Source organism: Cheilinus undulatus, linkage group 1, assembly GCF_018320785.1.
Source record: "Cheilinus undulatus linkage group 1, ASM1832078v1, whole genome shotgun sequence".
Classification (NCBI taxonomy): Eukaryota; Metazoa; Chordata; class Actinopteri; order Labriformes; family Labridae; genus Cheilinus; species Cheilinus undulatus.
Genome location: NC_054865.1, coordinates 34,567,857 through 34,594,437, shown reverse-complemented (window position 1 = coordinate 34,594,437; position 26,581 = coordinate 34,567,857). Strand labels below are relative to the sequence as shown.

Below are 26,581 nucleotides of genomic sequence, written 5' to 3'. Positions count from 1 at the left end.
TCCCCTACATTTATGATGAAAGAAAGAAAATGGAAGAGAAAAGGAAATGACTGGATTTTTGTCCCATCCTGGCATTATTTCTCCTTATCCAAATTTAGTTACAGGTTTTAATTGCCTCATCTTACATCTTCTCTGACTCAGACTAGAAGATTTCAGCCGGATTTTGGCCTGATTGAATCATCGCAGCTCATCGTCAAAACTCGGGCCCCTTTATGAGCATTGGGAACAACAATCGGTCTTGCCATGTGACATAATAACAACGCTTCCAAGACGTCCTATGACAATGATTCGACAAGGCTAGGATGTCTGCATTTTTTTACGCACTGTCTTCTAGTTTGACACCCTGATCTGATGTCAATGACATGAATCTTTATGCCTACCAATAGGAGAGAATTTTCCCCCCATCTTTGTATCATTCATCATTAACCAGAGTGACATCATACAAGTCCACACTTTTTCTCCCTCCAAGGATTTATGTATACAGACAGTGAATTCCTTGACATTTTATCACATTCATACCTTAAGTTCTATTTAAAGGAGCGTTGGTCTATATTATCCTCTTGATAGGACACTGGGAAGAGTCCATAATCCAATCCATAATTTTCTTGTTTTGTCTTTCTTCTTGTCAGAAGAAGAAGTAGACGGTCGTGATGTTGGTGTATGATGAGCAGTCAGGATCTTTTAGTGTTGCCAGTCTATCAGCAATGATGGGACAAGAGTCTCATCACATAGTTTGACATGGTGCCATTGAGGTCTTACAGTTACAACTGAGCACACTGGGCGCAATGGGTCCGCCTCTGCAGTGTGCTGAAGTAAATTTAATGAAGTGGTTAGTAATCGTCTTATCTATATAAAGGTGCTGCACGATGATCATAAGATGCACAGAATTTAAAACAAGCCACAATTTAACAGTCGTAGGTGTCCCTACGTTCTTTAACAGACTCCAGGAAATGAGAATACTTCTAATAACTAGGGGTGAGTATTGGCAAGAATCTGGCAATAAATACGAATCTCGATACAGGGGTGCTGGTATCAATATTTTGTGATATATTGCGATATTTTTGTAATTTAACATATATGTATGTTTATTTATAGAAATAGATAACTAATTTTATGTTAACATGGAATGTAACAACAGAATTAAGCTATTAATAAAAATGTATTGTTATAAATTTTGTGTAGTATACAAATAAAAAATACGTAGTGTATTATAAAATATATGGTCTTGGATTATCTAGACCAGTGGTTCCCAACCTTTTCCAGCTCAGGGCCCACTTTTAAGTCTCAAACATTTTCACGGCCCGACTCCGACCCCATAAATACGGAGGCCATATAATGCGTTCTCAGAACACTTTTTTGTTGAAGATTGAACATAAAGGACTGAACTGAATACAGGAGAAACATGTTGGAAGCGCCACAGTCACTAACACAGCATCTGTAACATGTTGCAACACCTTCAGTATTACAGTTTTCAAGGAGCTGTCCACACAATAACCTCTAGATAACAACAAAAGTTCCTATCTCAAAAATCATACTATTTTGGCAATGATTTGGCGGCCCACTTGCAATACCTTCCACAGGTTGGGAATCACGGATCTCGAGTTTTAACTCTTTCAGTGCAATTTGAAGATGAGGATTTTCCCCATTTGTTATGAATTAAAATGCTTTAAGGATTTCTAAAAGAAAAGTGGAAAAATTAATCAATATAGAGTAAATGTACTAAAATCTTTTATCTTTCATGGTACATCAGCTTATATGTCGTAACGTAATGACAAGGTGCTTGTGAGGAAGACTGATCCTCATGTCCAGCTTTAAGGACTGATGGACTGTGTTGTGAGGAGGGCATGACGTGACGGGCCAGTGTTTTTTTAATCATATTATGGAAGCCGTCATTCTTAATGGCACTACGATGGCACAGGTCCTTACAAAAAAAAACAAAGTATTGACTGGGTCATTATAGCGGCATGAGTAAAAATCACCGGTAGCCTCAGCAGGCTTCTTTTATGTTAGCTGTTAGCCGCTAAGTTATCACTATGATGTCTAGCGTCAGGTTCATTGTGTTGTCAAAATATTTCACTCTGGTGTGGCATATCTTACAAATGACTTGACTCCTGTCTGTACCGTCTTTAATGTTTTGGAAGCCAAAACAAGTCCACATATCTGCTACGAATGCAACAGAAGTTGCACTGCTGGGTAGGTATGAGCAACCGGCTCGCTCAGACCGGAAGTCTTGCGTGATCTGTTGTGTATGCAGAGGAGGAGAGGGAAGAGTCAACTGCCTGCCGCCAACTAGTGGTCGCGGGGTGAAATTACACCACAAACTACTGCACCAATAAAGTAAATTATTACTTTAAAAATGATTGATACTGCATTTTATAATATCGATATAGTATTGCGCTGCGAAATATCGCGATCTATCAGTGTATCGATATTTTCTTTCACCCCTACTAATAACAGCTGTCAGTATGTCATAAAAACATTAATACACAATGTTTATTGAATAAGAAGCATACCTTGATTTAGGGATTCACCCAGAGCACATTTTTCCGCACGAAGTATAGTTACTTACATTTGAGTTCTCACGATACAGAGTACAACTATGAGTACTTGAAACTATTTCTGAAGTGTTTTATTACATAGATGTTCTTCATCCATCCTCTTGACAATTTTTCAGTTGGATATTTTTCATTCTTGTTTTTTTTTTCAGTTTGTTTTTCATCCTCATCTAAGTTAAAATATCAACAGCAGACATGACTCAGCATGATATCAGCTCTGATACCCCATTACTTGTCTGTGTCTTTTCTTGGTCACTTGTAGTAAATAACCCTTGTGTAAGGTCTTGTTTTTAATTAGAGTCGATGTGTTTTTGAGGCTGTAATTTAAGGTGCAAAAAAACTGCTGACTCATGCTGTCTATCTGAGAGACATGTTGCAGTATCCCAGGTTGAGTGCCACTAATAGTGGTTTATGAAGTGACTATTAAATTAATCATTGACACTTTATCACTCCAGATTTTTAACTGATGTATGAAACGGTCGGCAAGGACTATTTTTATACTCTAGTTATCATCAGCATATGCTGTTAATGTCCAGACAGAATCTCAAGTTCCATTTCTTCTTAATACAGAAAGTTACAAGTGTACAAAACTGATTTATATCGAAAAGATGCAGTTTCTTTGTTTTTTTATTAACCTTAGTTAACAAGTCATAAAACCCACACTCAAAGCAACCGTCCTGAGTTCATATCTAGGCTGTGTTTGCTCATAGTTTATGTGTTACATGCCATGACTCATCACTTGTGCAGAGCTTTACCTTTGTACCAGCTTTATTGCGGTCTTAGCTGGCTGATGACTGACTCTAGTAAAAGCCCTTGTACCTATTTATCCAATGACTGTGTCTTTTGAAACTGTTCCAGCTATGAGCAGGGAGGCCCTGCCCCCCTCTGTGTTTACTTTTCAGTAATTTATTTAGTCTCATGATGACTTCAGGTTTTGGGATTCCACATGGTCTGTCAGGCACTTCTTGAACTGTTTCTCAGTATTTAACTGTCATATTTAAAAAAAGAGACAAGTGGATGCCCCACTTATTCCTGGTCTTTTCAACTAATGTTTTTTTTTCTCTCCTCAGTACATCTTCGGGGAGTTCAGCCCTGATGAAATCAATCAGTTTTTCGTGACTCCACGATGCTATGTTGAGGTAAGGAGCTGGATTAAAACCACAAATGTTTTAACAGAATAAATGAAATGAAGCCTCGGAGCTGAACAATGTCAAATGTAATCTGTGCATATAATTGTCTCTTCTAATCTCCCCTTTTTTCCTTCTGACAGCTTCCTCCGTTCAATGACAAAGTCCCATGTGTCAGTCAGTCTTCTGGTATGTACAGTTTACATCTTATCACAAATGAGTAGTTTTTATTATTTTTTAATTCTCTAGACTATCAGGAGCTGAGTATTGAAATGCTTTTCAAAGACATCGCTGCAGTTTTTTAAAGAAGGTTGAGCTGACCTGTCTGACGTGAATAGGAAATGCTTTCATGCTATTGCTTTTATATGTTAATCCATAGAGTATACAGTGTACTGTTAAGACTGAATCATTGGACTGAAGAATAGAATAAACCAGATAATTTGATTCTTTAAATTTCAGGCAAACAAAATAAAATGTAAAATCAGCCACCTGTCTTTGAAATGGTACATGTATGTACATGTTTTCTGCCTTACCTTGATTTGTATCGATCATTCAGGAAGTTACTGCACTCCTGCTGTACCTTATATTATGGAGTCTATGGGACTGCAGGTTTGCGGTGAGTTGAGGAGTCTGATACCCTGTGGCTTGACTAGCTGTTGTACGTTTGCTGTAAAACTCAAAATCCAGGTTTCAAAAACTGGTGGCTTTCTAAACCTTGCGCCTGTATTTCTCTCTTGCCTGTGGGTAAAATCTGTAGAGCTTTGCATGCTCAAGATACTGACGAGTATCTTATCTTCTCCTGCATATAATGCATTTTCACCACTGCTCTCTTAAAGATAAACTGTATTTTCAGATGATTTAACAATCACAGCTAATTTACTAAGGGCAAAGTGATGGTTTTATGTGATGCTAACATGTGTGTACATATTCTAGACTTACATTATGAAAGGTTTACTGCTGACTGAACTTTACAGTCATGTTAACACTAACAGAAGAGCTAATCCAGTAGAGGAGGGTAACCGCTGTTTTCATCCTCTCTTAACCGCTGCAGATGTCAGAATTTACAGTTTGGGGTACTCATGATATAAGACTCCTGAACGTTTCTCTCTCTCCCTTTTTGATTTGCATTTACTAATTTTTTCTGTTTATTCACCTTTTCACCTTGCCCTCTTACTGCTTAATTATTATTTAATCAACACATTTTAACTGAATGACAGAGTAAATTTGCCTTTTAATGTTGACATATATTTAATTTTTTTTTATTTTTGTTTTGAGTTTTAATGGATAATTTGAAACAAAAGAACCAAATGTCCAAAATGACACTTTTCTTCAAGTCAGGAATGTTTAGTAGAAATAGAAGACAATATCTAACATTTATTTATATATAAATTAGGGGTGTAACGGTATTTGTATTCATCCCAAACCGTCACAGATCGATGCACGTAGTATTCCCTGACAGTGGTGTCAGCAGTAACTCTCTCAAGTGTTAGCTAACATCTTTTAAACAACCAAAGAAGAAAAAGAAGCAAGCAAAACAGAACACAGGAATAAGAAAAATCTGCTACAGGTGCAGTAGCAGAGGAGTGGCGAGATACTCTGGCTTTTTCCTCCTCTTGCCAACTTCTCTACACTGTGTTTTAAAGCAAGATTGAAAGCAGAGAAGGTCAATGACTTAAGCTATGCTAATACATAAGGCCATACACTCATACACAGAAGTAGAGAACAGTGGCTACACGTGTGTATTAGGCGCTCTGCTTTGCCTCCGTTACGTGTCATCCTGTGTTTATGTGATCTATCCCTCTCTGACGAACACGAGTCTTGATTTTACACAAGTAATACACACTATAGCAGGTGTTCTTTACCTCTACCTATCAGCATATAGCTGTTTAATTTGAGGGTGTCCTGCTATATAAATTAGATATGATTCCTTACAAAGGCACTATAAATGCGTTTTATTTTTATTGTTATGCTTTATTAATTGTATTATTCTAATGAGAAATTGGACCATTCACATCTTTGTTCCTTTTAATTTAGCATCTTTTTAAAAAAATGTTTTTATTTTTTATTTTCTTCAGGCTTAATACACCACCGCCTGTAACAACTATCACAGGCAGTTTTCATGCCAAAAGGATCAAACTGTAGATTGTCAAGTTTAAAAGTAACAAGTAATATTAATAAATGAGGAAAACTTTGAATTAGGCCTATAAGGTCAGGATTTTATCTATTTTACCAATGAACCAAACCATGACCAAAAAACCCAGGTACGAACTCAAACGTGACCTCTGTGAACTGTTAAACCCCTAAAGTTACTCAGTTTTGGAAAATGGCCACATTAGCAAAAAGTTTCAGTTGGCATAATTTGATTAGATGCTGCCTTTGAAAAATTTACATCTGAAATTTTTCGTGAAATTAGCAATGGCTAAAAGATTTTTGATTTACCTAAAACCACAGTAACTTATTTCTGTATAACCTTATAATTCCATCAAATGTTATTGCTGTTTCAATCAAAAGACCCCTTAAAAAACATTAACACAGACTGCCCAAATCTACTTAATGCATTTGTTAACAGATTGATAACTTAAACAATTAGAAGTTGATGTTATTGTGGTTTTTTAGTTATACAGAACAGAAATTAAAAGAAGACTAGGCCTCCAAAAATGACCCAAGCCCCCACCACATCTTTGTCAGTTTTTGATAGAAATGAAATGACGCCAGCGCTGATGCTCCATAATTTGTCTAATTTAATCTTTAAAGTAGAATCCCCTACTACTGTATTTGTTTGCAGCATTTCTGAGATCTAAAAAAAGCCCAGGAGGAATGTGGTGTAGTTGAGCATAGACACAACAGTTGTTGTTGTTGGAGTCAAAAATAGATCCAGCAGGATTTTTTTCATTTTATTTGGATGTCTGATCCTGTCAGAAAGCTCCCACGACCCCTTTTGGATGATGGCCTATTTGTTCTGAAAAAAGGGTATTTTTTTTACTGTACAGAGTAAAAAGGTGTATGATATTTTTTGTAATTTGTCTGTAACAGTAAATTGAGCTATGTGTTTCTAATTGTTTGAAATGTTTCTGCAGCAGAAGACTATCAGCACATCGAGTTTGGCGTTGACGAGGTGATGGATTCCAAGCCTGTCGGTGTGAACGATCCTTTATACAAGGTGTCAAGCACCCTCAACCCCCAGGCGCCGGAGTTCATCTTGGGCTGTCAGTCAGGCCAGAAGGCTCAGCAGACGACTCCTTCAGCAGCTGACGACCCTGACGGAGCTCACTTCAACTCACTGGACGGGCCTGACTCAGAGGCCTCGGCCCTGGACAATCACCAGGCATGCCAGGACATGGACGGACTCCCTGGCAGTCTGGGGCAGCGAGAGAGGAAGAAAAAGAAAAAGCGACCGCCAGGGTATTACAACTACCTGGATCCCTCAGGCAGCAGCAACAACAACAACAGCAGCAGTGCGGCAGATGGGACGCCTGTCGCAGCGCTGGTGAACGGACATGCACTCAGTGGCCCACACCACAGTCCTGAAGATGTGGACAGTAAGGCTTTGTCAGGGGCAGAACTTTCCACCCCTGGACCTGTTTCCATGGCAACATCAACAGCTGCTGTGGCAGCAGCCAAGTTTGCCCCTACAGCCACTGCCAATCAGAGGACTTGTGATAGCCCTGATGACTCTTCTTTGGACTTAACAGGTGGAGCTCCTTCTTTATCAGACGGCAACAATGCAACTTCCTCCTCGTCATCATCCTCTCAAAGCAGAGGGATGACAGAGGGACCAAGGACTGCAGATCAGCAGCCAGATCTTTTGGCCCCACAGAGCTCTGATCTTTCAGATACTTCACAAAGCCCCCGCTCCAAATCACCTCTTCCACCTTCAGCTGCTGTGGCAGCCCCCTCTGTTGCCACATCCATTATGACTACTGAGCTGGAAGGAAGGGAGCTAGCAGACAGTGCAGTAGCTAACGGGCTGTCGGAGCCCAATACTCCTGTCAGTGCAGACGGACACAAAGAAGACTGTGAGAGTGGGGAGCAGGCTCAGCAGGTCTCCCCAGACTCTTCTGCTCAGTCAGCAGGGACTGAGCAGGCCCATACGCCTGCAACTCAAGCTGCACCCACTGCCAACCTCCCCAAATCTTGGGCAAGCCTCTTTCACAACTCCAAACCTCTGCCTGGAGGCCCTCAGGCCTTTGTGGAGGTAAAAAATGTTGTGGAAGTGGTGTCACCCACCCCCGCTACACCAGAGCAGCCTGAGAAAGTTGGAGAGGTTAAAGATAGCCCTGTCCATGTATCAGAGGATCCTATGGCCCCTAAACTTGCAGGTATTAAAGGAAAAGGATGATTTTCTTACCTGTCATTTAATGTTTTTGCTTAAAATTCTGAGAATGAGCTTTGCTGCTTAGTATACACTCCCTCCACTAGGTGGCAGTATTGAAACAATTCTACAGTTCCTACTCATTTAGTTTGATGTGGGTTAAAGCATTTAACATGTTCTAGGAATCTAGAAGTAATCTGTTGTCCAATTTCATCATCTTCAGATGATTTTTATATGCTGTCAACACCTAAGGCCACTTCTAAGATACACCTGTACAATATTATCAAACACAACAGTTCTACAAGTTATATTTTTAAGCAGCTTATTATTATTCAATGTTTGTTTCAGTGTCAGAATGATAACAACTGTACTTTGGCTCAGTGTGGATGGAGGTATTGTGTTGCACTGCACTTTAATGTGTTTCCAAATACTGCTGCTCTTATTAATGTAAACTGGATGAACAGTTATGTACACTGTTTATTATAATTCAGCTTGCAAGACATTGGTTCCAAAGATGTTTATTTAAAACTGCTCTGACAGTGCTGAGCTAACTGATAGTTATCACATTTTATAAAGCTGCATTTGTGTGAGACTTGTTGCATTGCATCACATAGAACTGTTACAGTGTACCAAATTTGAGCATATATTTTAAACTGGAGCTGCTTTTAAAGTTTGGGCCTTTGCAATGTTGGAAAGAGTCATGGGCATTTTGCACCCATGTTCAAGAAATTCAAGAAATGAACACTAGATGGTGGTACAACATAGATGTAATAGTTTAACACGTCACATTTGTGTAACCTACAGTGTTTGAAAGGCAGGGTTTATTTTGCAAGGTTTTTTTCTTAGCAAAATGATGTTCTGCTGTTCCACTGTAGATGGAGAGTTTTTTTTCTCAGATCTTTCTGTGAAGTACTTCAGTGCACTTTAGTTTTCTACATTTCCAAATTGGACAATTTGGATGTTAAATACTAGTGTATATAGTATTTTTGAAGTCATTCTGAGGTGGTTACAAATATTGCTGAAGTATTATTTAATGGTATTGTTTATATACCATTTGAAATACTGACTTATTTTCAGTTTTCTATTTTCTGAAATAATCTACAGAGCCTGAGCCTCAACAGCCAACAAGGTGAACCTGAATAATTTCATCCAAAAGATAATCCTTTTAGACATTTTGTTCATCCATTCTGGCCAGTAAACAAACAAAGGAAAAACAAGTGAGGTTTGTTTCATGTGGCGAGGCTCTGTTGAAGTGAAAACACAAACATATGCTGTTTAGAGTGAGTTTTAGATTCCTTTTGTGGTTCATTTATTTTAGAATTTGCAAAAACATAGAATATACATCAGTCTGTTGCTGGCCCACATCTTTCTGAACTTTTTTCCATTCAAGTCTGCTCCATGTGTTGTTTCCAGCTATTAATTTCCAGGTTCATAAGCAGTTTGCAGCCTTTTAGGTTTCTGTTAGCCGATGTTTGTTGCATGTGTGCTCACATGTTTTAAATGTTATGCATTTGTTCCCTCAGGGCAGTAGGGAAACTTAGCAGTTACTTTTACTTTTAACTCACTGATGAAACTGCACATTTCAGGCCCGCTGTCTTTCTAACCAGCACTATCCAGGAATATTTGCTTAGTGCTTTGCTTAGTGTTTGGATGGAAGTTTTATTCATGTGTTATTGTGAACCAGGAGGCTTTGTGTTAGGTTTTCGGTCTAAAAATATCCCATTTAGGAGCAGTCAGTTGAGAATAAAAACACTGGACTGATGCACTATGAAAAACAAAAAATAGCGAGTAAGGTGCAACATGGTGATAATAACTTTTTCAACATAGTTTGACACATTTTGAGCACAGTGCATTTAAGCACATTTTTCCACTTTGATGTCACAGAGAGCACACTTTAAACAAAAGGAGCATGCCTGGGCATTTGCACAACTGTGTCTTGCAGGGAGAAATATTTTATTTAGGACATTTTTCATAAAGGATTTATAGTAAACAGTTTTTGAAAAAAGAGCCACTCTCTTAAAGGTTACTCAGTTCTTCATGAAGCCGTCCTCTCGTTAGATATTTCATAAAACCAGTCATATTTCATAATAGTGTCTATGAAACAATATGCCACACCTCTCCTCCACAGGAGCTCTGATTAAAGTCTTTGTGGGTCAGCATGATACAGTGGCACTTTTTAATTCAAATACTTGATGATGTTATACAGAAATGTTTTGTAACAACATTAGAAAAGGCAAAGCCACTGGCACAGTGAATGAGTAGTAATTACCGGAGCTGCAGAAAAATGAGAATAAAAGAAGTGGGTCGCTTTTAAACCATGTTTTTCAGAGTGTACTTGAAACATTTGGTGTTTTAGTCTTTTTTGACAGCTTTCCTTTTATGGCTGTTTTTCTTTTGAGAAATTCATAACTGTACTGACATGAACTGTCCACGTTACCATGGGAGTTGTGTTTTTTAATGCCAGTCTCCCTTCCTAGGCGTGGTAAATCAAAGTTTTTCCTATTTGCCAGTCTCTGATGTTGTTACCACAAGGGACAGCAGTATAGGAATGAACACTTGTAAAAATGTGCTTATTTGTTGTAGCAATGTTTCTGGATAAGATTTATCATTGAACAACAGTTTTGATGACCTAAAAGCCCAAAAGTCCCCAAAACCTTGTACTTATGTTGTTTTTATTGTATATATTCATCTACATGTATGTTTAAGAAAGTTGTGCTTTTTTTCCTGAATCCCCAGAACTTATTGAGAATGTGAAGTTGATACATAAACCAGTGTCTTTGCAGCCGAGAGGACTGATCAACAAGGGAAACTGGTGCTATATCAACGCTGTATCCTTTTACTCTGCTTTTTGCAGGCACCCCCTAAAAACACTTTTGTCCTGCTTCCACATTTGACTATGGGTTGAGTATTAGCTCTAATTAAACATAATGCCACAAAGGATAAATAGTGCTTTGTCTCAGTCAAGCTTGTGTTTTTCAATGTTTTATTTTGTAAGAGAGCATCTAACTGCTATTTCTTAAACCTATCCATTAATCTTATGATTTGTTATTAATCATTCAGAAATGAAAGCTTTATTATAATTCATCAGACTTATTTAAAGTCCACAAACATTTCTTAAGGTGGCATTTTTATTTTTATAGGTTACATGACTCATGAATGTCTTGTCCTTTTGTTGTTGTTTTTATGACCATCCCTCCCTTTTTCTATTTGGAATTGATTCTTCTTCTTGGAAATTCAGTTCAAAATGCATCTCAAATTTTAAAAGCTTCAAAATGAAGCCAGGAGTTTCATTAAATCAGAACTAATTCATCCATCTGTGCCAGATTAAAAATATTTGTGCAAAAGAGTTACTGTTTTCCTCCGATGCTGTTTCCCTCCCTGACTCTGAACACTCAGACCCTACAGGCCCTGATCGCGTGTCCTCCCATGTATCACCTGATGAAGTCCATTCCTCTGCACAGTGAAACGCAGAGACCATGTACCTCCACACCCATGATAGACAACTTGTAAGTAACATCTCTATTTTCTAGTTTTAACTGCTTGATTGAGTGTTCAGAGACATCATCTATGCTTTTCTCTTTCTGACAGTGTACGGCTGGTGAATGAGTTCAACAACATGCCTGTGCCATCTAAAGCCAAACAGCAAGGTGAGGTGTTACACAGTCTGTCCACACACATTTGGGTATCATTATGTGTCAGATTAACCATACCGTTTGATTCCTGTATCCACAGCTGTTGGTGATAAAGTCATGAAAGACATTCGGCCTGGAGTACCTTTTGAACCGACCTACATTTACAGACTCCTCACTCTAATCAAGTCAAGCCTCTCTGAGAAGGTGAGATGCGCTGACCATGAAGGTGTTTTTGATGAGCACACTCTTTGAATGCACTTCCTCAGGAACAGACTGTTTGAAGGAAACGTACTTGTTTGTTTGTATAAACACTTCTCAGATCAGACGCTGATATCTCACCTGTTAGAGGGAATTCCTGGGTTACACATGCTGAGTCAGTTCCTGTTTGGTTTTAATGAATGAAATAACTTGAATGTGCTGATTGTGATCATTATGTAGAGATTTAATGAGGCTAACACTCATCCTGTCTCACCTTTAAAGCACTCTGCCCGGTCTGTTTACTTCATTTAATGACTGCGTGTGCACTTTCACATGTGCACAGTCCTGCTTTATTTGATTCTGTGTAAGGCTTTTTTTAATTGGTGCTGATGTCCTCGTTCCACTTGTAGGGTCGACAAGAGGATGCGGAGGAGTATCTCGGCTTCACTCTCAATGGATTGCACGAGGAGATGCTGGCATTGAAAAAACTTATCTCGCCTCAGGAAGAGAGTATGCATCTTTACTTTTTTTTTCATTTGAAAACTGTGTCCCCGGACAGTTAAGGTCATTACAAGTATCCTAGATCTAAAGTAATACCTTGCGTTTTTTTTTTTTTTTTTTTGGTTATAAGCAGGAAGTCTGCAGGGTCTTAAAGTATTTCCGTATTTTCCGGACTATAAGTCACTTCGGAGTTTAAGTCGCTTTCTGCTGCTCGATTCCAGTTTTCGTTAATTTTTTCAGTGGTACAGGAGAAGCATATAGTTGTCACAAGCCTAGAGCACCCTCTCATGGCTGTAGACGGTAACGTTTACTCCTTGTGCATGTCAGTCAGCATGAATTAACATTCAAAAACATGTTAAATTATATATATTTTGATATATAAGTTGCACCTGACCATAAGTCGCAGGACCAGCCAAACTATGAAAAAAAGTTAACCTTATAGTCCGGAAAATACGGTAAAAGTTGATCAATTTTGCGAAAATGAAAATTTTTTAAATGCTTAAATGCAAGACTATAGTGTATTAAATTTTGATGTTTTATAATTTTTAGAGTAATCTAGAGAGGTTATTGGCTTTAAATTAAATTAGAATTAAAGAGTATTGTAAGCATCCTGAAATGGGCCATTATACCGTTTTTTTGTTTTGTTTTGTTTTTTCTTAAAAGGAACCCTGCATGATCAGACAAGTTCACCTTGATGGATAGGTTTTTGTATCTCTTGTATGTATATTGAACTAAAAAATTCACTAGATAATATGCATTTTGAGTAAATTTGAGTTTATAAACTCACCAAGAGGCCGCCATGTTTTGGTCTGCACTGGCGGTGTGATGTCACAGTTCTGCAGCTCCGTTCCTATGCAGTAACCGCTGTTTCAGACTGGCAGCCAGTGTTAGGGCTGCATCTCAGAAACGCAGTGTGTCTCACGCATGGAGAATTCTAATATTTGGGGTCCTCTCATTTTTTTATTTGCACCATGAGCAGTTATCTTTTCATCTAGACAGGAAAATGATAAATACAGAGCCATATTTACCTTGTTGTAGCAAATATTTCTGTGCACATCTGTAGAATATGTTTGAAATCTGTTTCTTGATGAACCAAATGGAGGCCACTGGCTAAAATGCATCTGTTTGATAAAGTTGTTCCCCAAACTTCGACTCTTTATAAAACTTTCCATTTCTTCATGGTTCAGGTAAAGGTAAACACAGTGCAAAAGCACTTCCAGTTTACGCTTTTCAAAGTAAAAGTCCACTTTAGCATTTCGTTGGAGAAACTCCCTTTGTTTGTACACTGTGCTTTTATTTTGAAAAGTTCCGGGCACACTTCCTCTATATGCTGAATCCAGTCATTTGTATGGAGTTTTATTGAAGTAAAACTTAGGTGGAATGACAGAACTTTGACAACGGGGAGACAACACCAACACACAGCAAACTCAGCCTGGCATGAAAGCTGGTATGGCAGCAACAGCTGCATGCAGAAAAACTGTGAACAGCGGTTACTGCATAGGATCGGAGAGGAGCGCTCATAGGGAGCGCTGCGGAACTGTGACGTCACACTACCAGTGTGGATCAAAACATGTCAGCCTTCTAGTGAGTTTAAAAGCTCAAATTTACTCAAAATGCAGACATCTAGTGAGTTTTTTAGTTCCATATACATTTGAGATACAAATATCTATCCAACAAGATTAACTTGTCTGTGCATGCAGGGTTTCTTTTAAAATCTAAATGTACTGTGTGTTCTACATTTAAGCTTTGAGTGCAGTGCAAAATCTGAGTGGAGCCTCGTTGCAAACCACTATTGGTCTGACTAATCCTGATGTTTGTGGTGTCAGCGCAATTGTTTTACTGCTCCAAATTGTGTCATAGCTTCCCAGACACTGAGTCTTAAATATCAAACATGTTTGATATTTACAAGCCTAGGCTGTAGTGCTGCCGACGGAGGACCCACAACAACCAATGAGAGCAAGCAGCAACAGTCTGAATCATTGAATGTGTGTGCTTAGATTATAAGATGAAAAATCGTTTTGAATTGTCCTTATGTCTATGGTCTCCCACGTTTTTAAAATCATTTAAGATTGTGTGTGGCCAGACTTAGGTAGAAAATAAGACCTTCCACTGTCGGCCACCTTATGGTATTAGGTTTTTTTCCTCACAATCGAGTCTAAAATTCTCCAAGAAATCCTAATTTTGAACTTTAAGAGATAACTTCAGCATTTTCATTTGTTTGTCGTATCTTTCTTACTTTCAGCACAAAACATATTCATAACTGTGCTGCTGCTGATGAAATTGAAGATGCTATAGAGGTATAAACTGTATGAAGAGGGTCTTTAAAAAGGTCTAAAAAATATTCAGTTTAATTTCATATATTCTTTATATAGTCTGTGTAGGTGAAGATGAATTCTATAACTCTTCCAAATCACGCTGCATCAGTAGTCGAAATCTCCACCACATAAGTGTTTTTGACATTTGAAATACAATCTTAATTATCACTTAATTATTTTTTTGTTGAAGTTCTTTTTAATTTCTGTAACTCATGAACCAACATGAGAGGAAGATGACATTTTATCACTTCAGGGCTGCTTGAGTGGCTTGTTCATTTGACCTGAAAATTTTGCCTTTCATGTTTTGTTGAAACAGAAGCTCCCACACCAAATGGGCCAGAGTCCCAGCCAGGTGTGGAGGAAGATGATGCTGATAAGGAGGAAGAGGGCAGCGAGGACGAGTGGGAGCAAGTTGGCCCCAGAAACAAGACTTCCATCACTCGCCAAGCTGACTTTGTCCGCACACCCATCACTGATATATTCGGTGGGCACATCAGGTATGTTGACAGATGGAAAGGTGAAAGTGAGTCCTGTGTTGGAAGGAAGGAATACTGGTATCTAGAGAAAGATAAATAGCTTTATCCCTCTCTTTAAGTGCAAATAAATACAACAAGCCTTTGTCTTAGTTTGTAGTTTTTCATGTTAGTATCACAGCTCAGAGTCACAAGTCAGCCAAAGCTTTTGTCCAACCAGTCCCCACAATCCTTCAGAATAACAGCCACTGTGGGCCAAGTGAGGTCAGAAGTCTCGGCAGAAAGACGTGAGACATGAGTTCACAAACAAAGGTCTTTACTGTCAGACAAACTGGAAAAGGCCACAAACCTGTACAAGTGTAGCCTGCCTTAATCATATGTTACATGAGGTTCTGGTCTGGCACAGGCTTGTACTGCACTGGTCCCATGATTATTTTTTCAGTGATGGTTTGTGACTGTGAAGTAAATGTTTACAGAGTGTGGTGTATACAGGCATGGAGCTCTGAAATAACTCCGTCCCTTTTTTTAGGAAGCAATTCTATTTTTGAAACTTTTCTCAAAAAATCTATAAACTTTTTTATCTCAATTAACTAAACTGGTTAAAGGGTTATAGTAGAAGCATGGTGGCCACTAAAAGCAACTGGGATGTTCGATGTTTTCAATTTTAGATACTATAATAAGCACAAGTGTGTTGACGCTTTAACCTTGCAGAGTCACATCTGCAGAGACATTCATTCACTTTTTATACATTAACAGAGATCAACAGCAAGTGATACTTGGGTTTTAAAGTATTTTATTAGTCATCTAACGACTCAAAGCGCTTTTACAGTGCAGATCCCACTGTTGGCAGAGGCTGCTATATAATGTGACCATCAGCTTTAACTTAACTTTTAGTACACATTCACCCTTATGCAGTAGTGGGATGAATTTGCAAGAGTAAGGACAGCAAAGACAGCAATATTAGAAATAGCCTGGAGCTCAGAGAGTGAATTCTTCATTTATATTTACATCTATGTTTATGATTTTCACTGAAATCATGTGCAGAATATTTGTTTTTAATGGTAAAAGGTCTTTCTAGATGTATTTCTGTCATATGTAAGAAATTCTGTAAGCATTCAGTATATGGAGAATGTGAAAGATCTACTGGTTTAAATGCACTTGTAATTTTTTTAATGGTATAGAGAGGGTTATCATGTGTTTTGAATGAATCTTGTGTAGAACTGTCCACGTTACCATGGGAGCTGTGTTTTTGAGTGGCAGTCTCCCTTCCTAGGCGTGGTACATCAAGTTCTTGCTGTTAATCAAGCAGTCTCTTATGCTGATGTCACAAGAGGCAGGATAACAAATAGGAACATCTCTTTCTAAAAAACACATTGTTCATATTATTATGTGTTCTTATCTATTTTCTAACGTGGTGTGTTTTTTTTCTCGATCAGATCGGTGGTGTATCAACAGAACTCTAAAGAATCAGCCACCCTTCAGCCTTTCTTCACCCTGCAGCTGGACATCCAGTCAGAGAAAATCCGAACTGTCCAGGAGGCTCTAGAAACCTTAGTGGCACGAGAGTCGGTCCAAGGCTACACTTCTAAAACCAAGCAGGAGGTAAGATTAGTAGACTGAACTGTCGAGGTGATGATCTGTCTGAAATGCCTACAGATCAGAGAAAAAGAGAAAATTTGGTAAATAGAAGATGCCTTTTGTTTGATATTTTTACGATCTTGAGTTTCATTGTGTTTTTAAGTTCCTGAAGGATCGTCTGCTCTCAAACTAAACTGCCTTCTTTTCTAACTTAAAAATCTTGTGTCCTGGTTTTTCTGTTGTCTTAGTTTTTGGCTACAGCCTGGCTATATGTTGTACTTTTAAAACCCAAACTGTCTTGGTTTAAAAGTCACTGCTTAGATAGGCTTATGGACTTCTAAGAATTGTCACTTCTTGTCATCACTTGTCTTATTCCCCATTATTTAGAAAAATAGATCATTGCCTTCTATTTCAATTCAGATTCTCCTTGAACAGTCTTTTCTTGATATTGAACTATCGCAAGACACGAGTTCTTTGACTGGACATTTCTTTTCATCGTTTCAGATTGAGATCAGCCGAAGGGTCACTCTGGAAGAGCTTCCTCCTGTGCTGGTGCTCCATCTCAAGAGATTTGTTTTTGAGAAGACCGGAGGCTGCCAGAAACTGACCAAGAACATTGATTACCCTGTTGACTTGGAAATCAGCAAAGGTATGGATGCACACTTGGCATTGCACTGCAGGCATTAACTGAACTTTGTTTTTGTTTCCATGCAGAAGGAAACCATGTCAGCTAGAGCTTTCCTTTTTTATTGAATTTTCAAAGTTGACCTTGATAAATCCTGACAGGCTTAATGTTTTGAACAAAGGATTACAAGACTCCTAATAATAACTCACAAGGTTATTAAACCACAAGATTTTCTTTTTAATTTAACAAGATATTTTGATGAGTGTTGGTACATTTTCTACTTTAAGAGATGATTGAACAGAAAGTGTCCAAGACAGTGATGTTTCTTTAGCTTGAATTATTACTGTTAGTAGTACCAGAATTTTTTATTCTTAAACACGTTAAATTATAGCGGTTCACAAAATCAGAGGCAGATGTAGATAAAGCCTAGAAGGGTTAAGATGATGAAGTGATATTTAAAAAAGAAAGTACAAGACTATCACAAAAAAAAGTAGTTACTTTGGTAAGAGTTTTCTAAAATAGAAGTAAAATGACTAGTCTGTAAATCTTCTCAAGTAAAAGTGAAATAATGATAATAATAACTTCATTTGTATAGCACTTTTAAGAACATGGGATTACAAAGTGCGTTGCCAAAAATATGATCACAGTAATAATTCTACAACATTATGAGACATCTTGAACTCAGACATTATGTGATGCAATGCAAACTAAGACATGAAAAAACATCAATCAGAGTGCAGTCATCATAAGATACTACACAACTAAGACATAATCGACATCAACAGAATGCAGATATCACATTGACATCAAAAGTACCATAAAAACAATGGGAACCCAGGCAGCACAGGAACCCAGCTACACAGGCTGAGACCAAGAGGACCAAAATATAACGTGAGAAATTAAGAGAAACAAAGAGGAATAGCAACAGGAGAAGATAAAAACAGTAAAAGGCAATAAAATGTAATGAAGGAGACAAAATAAATAAAAAAACAAATATAATAGCACAGGAATACAGAAGATTAGCTATATGAGAGATAAAAGCATTAAAGTGATGAAGGCAATAACGATTAAAAACAGCCAAAGGAAGCAAGGAAATAAAATTACATTAATAGGGAATAAAGTCAAGTAAATGTTAGGAGGAAATAAAACATGCTAAGAAACTAAAAGAAGGGAAAATCTGTGAGAAGATTAAAACCAAATAAGACAACTTCACATGAAAGTGAGTCTATAAAAATGAGTTTTAAGAAGTGTTTTCACTGATTCTGCATGCCTTATCTCCTGGGGCAGGTGGATGATGGAAAAGGCTCTGTCACCTTTAGTTTTAAGTCTCGTTAGCCATTCAAAGTTTACTCTGAGTACTGAGGAGCTACTTTTAGTAGACTAGGGGCTTTTACATTGAAATATAATCTAAAAGCGAATATGAATCTAACCAGATTTTCTACTATAAAGTGTGACTTAACCTAAAGTAAAATTGAACAGAATTTGGGGTGAAATGTGGACTTTTTCTCTCTCTTTATGCTACTGACCGTCCTTTGTTTTAAACGTTGAACAACAGGCCAGTTTTATGTTGTTTTGGCTATTGGTATTTATTTTTTTACCCAGTAGCAGCACACATATTTATAAAGCCCAGGTTTTCCTGGTAAAAAGGAGGTTTAGAGCTTGACTGTGCACCAGAGTTGATGTTTGACCCTTTTAAGACAATAAGTCCAGTGAGACACAGTGGTTAACAATAGCCTATGGCTTGAAGGGTTAAAGTGTTTTTTAATAACTTAAATAACTTATGGATTTTCAATGCAAATAAAATTGTAAGTCAGCTAATTTGATGTAGCTTTTATCACCACAAAAGTTTTGTTTTTATATTTACCACAGCTTTTAAAATATAGCAGAAAATGTAAAAAAAAAAAAATCCTCCATTTTTAGACTCCTTTGTTTGGGTACAAGGCATGAACAAAAAGGCATAAAATCCTTTAAATGGGTGAAGATTTACAGTGCAGTTAACAGGCCACCATAGGGAACATGCTGTAACACATTCTGTGTTTAATTATATTAAACGATGCTGAAAGGCGTCTTGGTCTAATCAGTGGAGTTTTATAACCTTGGCTTTCTTTCAGATCTTTTGTCCTCTGGAGTGCGGAGCAAAGTTGTGAAAGGCCAAAGAACTTACAGGCTCTTTGCAGGTGTGTTTGGTTCTGGTGTTTATATAATTGATTTATATTTTTACATCTGCTGTAAGGGTTTATGATTCTGCTGTTTTGTAACAAACTGTTATTGTGGGTGTTGTTATTTGTCAGTGATGTACAGCTCAAAGTAGACAACTGCTCACACTGCCTGAAAATTGTTGGTTGTTATATTTAAAAGTATATCTCAATTGTTTTTTCCTTGTCTCAATAATCCAGTTGTCTATCACCATGGGAACAGCGCGACAGGCGGTCATTACACCACGGATGTCTTCCACATCGGTCTTAACGGCTGGCTGCGCATTGACGACCAAATAGTGAAGGTCATCAACCAGTACCATGTGGTGAAGCAGACTGCAGAGCGCACCGCCTACCTGCTGTACTACCGCCGCGTCGACCTGCTGTAGACACACAAACGCACACACGCATCTCAACACACATGCAAGAAAATATTCACAAAGGCACACCAAACATACATGCTCCAAATGCACTTGTTGACAGAACAGAACATCAACACACAACACAGACACACACCAGACTAATGAACAGGAACACTGCCCAACTTTTTCTCTTGCAAGATTCCCCTCTACTTCCCTCCTGACCCTGCTTTCCTGAGAACCAGCTTTTCCAACACCTTTTTCCTTGTATCTTTTTTTCTTTTTGGAAGAAGAGAAACAAGCTGCACTCACAAAGATTTCCCTGTGACTGCACTTTCTTCTCTGTGCACCACTGCTGTTTTTTTTTTTTCTTTTTTGTCCTTTTTTGTTTAACTTTTAAAGCAACAAGGAAGGACCGTTGAATAGACAGAGTTAGGGTTGGGGTTACAAGTTTGGACCTAAGACTCACCTCTGGTTGAGCCCACAGCTCGGCTCAGATAGCAAACAGTGGACTTGCAAACAGGAAGAACTATCCGCCGCAGGCTGCAAGTGGAGCGCTGGTGTAATTTTGTTTGAATTACCTTTTCAAGGAAATGACCCTGAGATATCAGTGTTTGCCTTTTAGCAAAGGAGGACTGTTGGCCTGATGAATTTGCAGCAGTTAAAAAAGCCTGTTTGAATTTGCCCATTGAGAAGGCCCAGCACCAGCATTACCATGAGTGTCTCTTCCTCAAGGCCAGATCGTCGTCTTCTCTGCCACCAACTCCTCCATTTCCTCACTTTTACAATGCTTTTAAATCTAGGTACAACTTGAGCCATCAAAAACAGGAAAAAAGGGTCTGTGGTACATTGAATGGGAACTGAACCGCTTCCTTGTTTGAGAGATTCTCATTATGATATCTGGGTTTAGATTTAGAAAGACTATCTTTAAAAAAATATTAATGCGCTTTAGAATTTAATAACAAATAAGCTTCTGTGCACAAAGTATAAACTGATTGATGATTACAATATGACAGGCAAATGCATATTTTGCAGATATTTAGATTAAAATGTAAAAAAAGACTAAAAATATAAAATCTAGCTGACTGAAAACTTGTTTGGGTCCCGAAGGGCTGCGCTAGTTTTTCAACTCAGTTCTTGCACTGGAGAGATGGCTACCAATCAAGACAGATATTCCACTGCAAAACCTGCCCTTTGTTTACTTTGTACATTTCCTTCTCTATCCATTCGTTTTCTTTTGTCTTTGTCTGAAGGTTCCACTTGTGTAAAGGTGGCTGTCAGTGTAGTTCTGAGCCACTCCGCCCCTCTTACCCCCCTGATCAGCAGAAAGCGGGGGCTGCCTTAGGTTCAACGTGTGATGTTTTTCCACTCAGTGTACAAGGTCTAACCCTAATCAGGCGCCAACAGCAAGTCTAATGTCTGTGAGGAGTTAGGAGAATGTACCTGACACCATTGTTTTTACTCTTTTGTGGCTCTGCTTTTCCTCCCAGTCGAGGGAAACTGAGCAGTGAAGGCAGTGGCACTACATCTGTGCTCCGCTCTGCATTAAATACACCCCTGGACATATGCACAAAAGGAGATAGTGTTTGCTTTTGTTGAAGATATTGATTTTGGATCATTCATTGATTGTGATGATTTTTGTTTGAGTTACTAAACAATGTTAGATTTTTTTCTTTGTTATTGATCATGTACTGGATGTCCCCATGTTCGCGCTCTCTACAGAAAAATGCTTGCATTTGAATTGGTGTTGAAAAGAAATTACACAGGCTAAAGCACAACAATGAATAAAATTGAACTAGTTCCTTTGCTTGATATTTATTTCCATTTTCTTTCATTTTTAGTTAAGTTTTTCCCACTTCAAACTCACTTCATTCCAAGCACCAGTGTCTGATGCTCAGTATTAAGACAACTTAAATCAGTAATCATTAAGTACTTCTCCAGGACTTTGGTGAGATCTTAAACCTCATAAGCCTCCTTCAAGTCCATCAGTGCACTTGTTCATCAGTTATGAATTTGTACACAGATGACAGTGTGGTTGTCCCACATTTTCCTGCTGATAGCAGTGGCTTCTCTTCAATTAAAGCATCCCTTTCAGTGGTTCATGGTTTCCCAAAGACTGATGAGTTTAACTTAGAAATATATTTTACCAGAAGTTTATACCTGTTTGAAATAATTGAATGTGTGATACATTATTGTGTGCTGCACATTCTCGATTGACCCACTGGTGGATTCAAGTTGAGAAACTTTCCAGAATAAACCAAAGGACAACATTAAGAAGGCCCCGCTGCCTTTCTATCTCTATGTAACCTTTATTTTGCTGTTTCCATTGGAGGTCTCGTATCCACCACTCGTTCCGCACAGGAACCAGAGGCATGCTGATCAAACACTCTATCTCCATCATCCATACCCTTTCAATAGTTCTGTTGTGCTGCAGGCTTTGTAGTCATTTTTGCACAAATTGTTGATTTGCATATTTTCTTTCTCTCCCCTTTGAATGTTGGACAGTTGGGACTTTGAACGGACACCTTTCTGTTGTAAAGTTTTCTCTGTCTGTCACAGCTGGTCAGGAAATGTGCTGGTGAAATGCTTCAATAATGTCTCTCTTTTCAGTATGTGCTCCTAAAACTATTGTCTGCTGGGAAATGTTGGGATATCGAACTACAAACGAAATCTATACTGTCTTTTAATTTTAAGCCTCCAGCATTCTATTTTGTTAATTGTTCAAATAAAGGATTGTGCAAAAAGCAGTTTGCTATAATGAAGTGTAGTCAGAAGACTACTTGCTTTCTTATGATACAGTATATATACTGAAACCATCTGCAGTCCCTGGACTGGCCTACAGAACAATGTGCACAATAAAACAAAAACTATCCACAGAGTTCTGGTCTACCACATGCTGCTAATTGTGCTCTTGTTCATGCATGTCAACATATACTATGTGTTGTATCTGTGCTATGTCCGAACCCCCCTCGTGTGGTTCAGCTGGCTGCTTCTGTGCCCACAGTGCTCTTTAGAGCCCTGCCTCTGTTGCTTTAATGGAAAGCAGACCCATCATTGAAAAATCTGCTATGTAAGGGTTTTCTGCCATTTAGTATTTCATACTCTTTAGTCCTCCTGCTCTCCACTGAAATGTGGTTTTACTCTCAAACTTACCATCAAGTATTTTCCTTGTTAATGTCAGAACGAGAACTTTTTTCTTCTCAAGCCGCCTGCAGCCTGAAGGGCAAATTACATGTTCGAACACCCACTTACAGACCACCTATAGTCTTAAGTGTCTCCTTCAGCCATGCTCTAGGACTGATGGTGCATGGATACATGCTAGCCCACTCCACATGGGACTTTCTAAGGCTTTGAGTGGTTTTGTTGAAAATGTGGACAACATACTTTTCAACAAAGCCTGTAATTTTATTGGTCTTGCTGCTGCACCATACACAGCGAAGAACACAATGGAGTGAGGCCTACATGTTACTTTTCTGTAATATGAGCATGTTATTGTGCTTCTCAGATAATTAAAGTGCCAAGGATGAAAATAATACTTATAGAAGGGAGATGAAGGAGCTACAAAGTAAAAAAAAAAAGAGTCTTCACGTGACAACAAACAAAAGGAAAGCGTCACATCTGTAGGATCTGCTATGAAACCTCTGACTTTTCTGGGTTTGTTTGATTTAACAGAAGACAGTTGTTAAACCCACTTGGCTGGAGGGAGCAGATTTTTAATGTATACACAAAAGTTGGTCACTTACAGCTGATTTAACCATTTTGAAGGTCTTCCTGGCATCTTCAAAGCTCTCTTTTCAAAAAATAAGAAAAGGGAATTTGCTCCCAGAGGTGTCAAACAACCAAAGGGTATTTGTATAAACAAATTTCATGCTCCTGTGATGTGAGGGATTATAAACCTGCTTATGAAATAGGCTTCCAGATACATCGATTTGACAACAAAACAAGACCCACAGCAACAAGATGGTGTCTGAAGAGTTGTTGTATTCACTGGTAACTGCCACAGATGTTGCTGTTAGGCACACTGATGTACAGCACGTCACAGAAATGACCTTTGACATGTTAATCGCAAGGTTGCACACTTAAAAAGAAAGCAGAGCATCCTTCATTGCATACTACTAAAACTTACTGGTAAAGACATAAGGCACTACTTTGTTCATAGGAGGAACCCACCAAAAAAAATCCCTTTTAATGCATCTTTATGCCATTTATTCTTCTGGTTTCTTGCGAAATACAATAAATTATGACTGTCAGAAGATAAAAAAAATGTTAACTCTGATTAATCAGACTTTCTGTAGTTGCAATTTTTATCACATTTTGAAATCCCACTTTTTTTTCCTATTCAAAACTATTTTCGTGTAATTTTTTCTTCTTAAACTAATTTATTTCCTGTATGGAAACAGACGTGCTTTTATAGGTAGAGCGACGATTTTAACGTGGACTTAACGACAGAAAAGTAAATAAAGGAAAAGTATAAAAGTAAATATTTGATTAAACAAGGTGTGAATGACTTTTGACTTGTCCACTGAGCTGTCTAGAGATTTCTTCATGTGAAATGAGACACTAAAGAGCAGGGGTGGACTTGCTGGCAGCAGGGTGATGCTACAGTGGCTTAACCAAAGTGTGCTGCGAAAATACGCATGCGTTAAGTCACAATTAAAAAAACTAGTGGTCTATTTGTGGACCTTAGGTGTGATTTATGTGATTAATCATGATGGTCCTACTAAATATAAATCCTCTTAAAGCCTGTTGGTGTCAGATCTCAATAGCTTGAATTCAAAAAGTATTCAGACCACCTTCATTTTTTTTTTTTTTGGTTTTGTTCTATTTCAGCCTGATGCTACAGTAAAAAAAATAATTTTTATTTTGATTAATCTACACTCAGTACTCCATCATGCAAAGGTGAAAACAGAATCAACAGAATTTTTGCAAATTTGATTAAAATAAAAAATCTAATATCACATAGACATCCCTCTTGGCAGAGTTTTTGCAAACTCCAACAGCTGAATTTTTCACCCAGCCTTTTCCTGCTAGCCTCTACTAAACCTCTCAGGGGCACCTGACCAGCAAATCAATACATAGAAGAGTTGAGAGCGTGAATACAGCCCTATTTTGTACAACATTTAATCTATTTTCATCAACTTTTACTGAAATACCTCCCTGGTGTAGTGCAAAACTAAGTGATGAACAACAAACTGCCAGGATCTCTGCAAAAGGCCTCCCCTAGTACATTTGTATTTCTTAACTTGTCCTTTCATGCCTTCACACCAGCGCTGCCCATACCCTACATATTTGAAATCAGATTATCTTCTACCATGAGTGTTGGCTCTAAAGTTTGTTGATCAAACCCTTTGACCTTAAAACTGGAATGCCCGGCATGTTCTCCACTGGTGCCAGCCCTTCATTCAAAAGTTTCTGATGCAGTCTTCACTATATGGCATTTAAGTCTTTCATGTTTGAAATATCTGCTTTCTCATCACCTCTGTATCCACCATGGAGCACTGTTCCCTCTAAGGGGGAACAGTTCAATGCTCTCCACCTCTCGATTTTTTTTTCCGTAATAACTGCCATGTGGCCGAGTCTATCGATGCGTCCGTCGTGCGTTTTTGCGCAGACACTTTTGGCTTCATGTTGTTCTGACAACAATAATGCCACTCACAGACAGACAAACACTAGCTAACGTGTGGTGAAATATCATTTTAACATTCCACTACTATATTTTATCATGACAATACACCCTAATGATTAATCATCGGTATATGAGCTAATTTTCAAAACATTTGATAAGTGCCACGTTGCAGGAAATGTAGATTTACTGTATAATGATAATTAACCCATCAAAAACATTATAAAATCTCTTAAATCCTGATAAGTGATCGGCAGGGCAGTGAGAAACAGAGGCGTACAGGAACCAGGAATAGAAAACTTCTACAGGAGTTAAAAGGGCTTCAGCTGAAGAGAGTAAGCTGTAAATTTCTCTGTTTTTATCATTTTATTTATCACAATAATGAGAGTTAAAACAGCTGATTACATCTTTCTCAGTGGTAACTTAAACACATTCAAATAATCTATTGTTTATTTAAACAATTATTAATGATTTTTAACATTAAATGGATGTCCATTTTTATGTAAATGCAGTGCTTTAAAGAATGAATCTGGCTAAAATGATCCACAATGAGACCAGGAAAGAGTTGGATCCCCTATAATGGACCTATAACAAAAGGATTTAAGCCCTGATGTTTATAACAGTGTGATTTCTCTGTAATGTGCTGTGTAACTTGCGCAGGTAGAAGTCCTTTAGGAGACCTGACTGTGATTAGGTGAGAAAGCACAAGAGAAGAGCATGTGCTTTGTCTCATCCATCATTAAGCTTCCTGCTTTTTATATGAACAAATGCTTTTATATGGACAAATGCTTGTAAGATAGAATCAAGTTTACTTTTACATTTCAAAGGATTGTAAATCCTTGAAATGCAAACCTTGATTATATTAAACAGGATTTCCAGACATCAACACTTCCGCTGCCTAAAACTGAGAGTAGCTTGTGAATGATTCGAGTACAGTTCCTGATCCATTTACGATCCACTCTCTAGTTCGTTTTTATAATCTGCCCCCTTTACCATATGCTCTCTTCATCCAGCCTCCCCCAGTTTGTCCTCATCTGTATCTCCCTTTAGTGTTTCGTTAAGAGCTTCACCAGCTCTCTTCAGTTTCT

The 26,581-nt window shown here is 38.2% G+C and overlaps 1 protein-coding gene across 4 annotated transcripts in view; it reads left to right on the top strand.

The window, feature by feature from the left end:
• The window catches only part of usp10 (ubiquitin specific peptidase 10), a 35,675-nt gene extending 14,004 nt beyond the window's left edge, over positions 1 to 21,671 (top strand). Inside the window, exons 2-15 of one of the 4 annotated variants that reach the window (XM_041783128.1) lie at positions 3,626 to 3,694; positions 3,826 to 3,871; positions 4,239 to 4,298; positions 6,763 to 8,001; positions 10,731 to 10,822; positions 11,391 to 11,500; positions 11,583 to 11,641; positions 11,727 to 11,830; positions 12,235 to 12,334; positions 14,957 to 15,137; positions 16,550 to 16,715; positions 17,196 to 17,340; positions 19,428 to 19,493; positions 19,713 to 21,671. In XM_041783128.1, the coding sequence (XP_041639062.1) occupies positions 3,626 to 3,694; positions 3,826 to 3,871; positions 4,239 to 4,298; positions 6,763 to 8,001; positions 10,731 to 10,822; positions 11,391 to 11,500; positions 11,583 to 11,641; positions 11,727 to 11,830; positions 12,235 to 12,334; positions 14,957 to 15,137; positions 16,550 to 16,715; positions 17,196 to 17,340; positions 19,428 to 19,493; positions 19,713 to 19,900 (2,625 nt within the window). In that variant the 3' untranslated portion in view covers positions 19,901 to 21,671. Of the gene's footprint in view, positions 1 to 3,625; positions 3,695 to 3,825; positions 3,872 to 4,238; positions 4,299 to 6,759; positions 8,002 to 10,730; positions 10,823 to 11,390; positions 11,501 to 11,582; positions 11,642 to 11,726; positions 11,831 to 12,234; positions 12,335 to 14,956; positions 15,138 to 16,549; positions 16,716 to 17,195; positions 17,341 to 19,427; positions 19,494 to 19,712 lie in introns of all 4 variants that reach the window. The other 3 variants (XM_041783119.1, XM_041783146.1, XM_041783137.1) reach the window with 3 other exon arrangements.
• Positions 21,672 to 26,581: the final 4,910 nt, after the last annotated feature.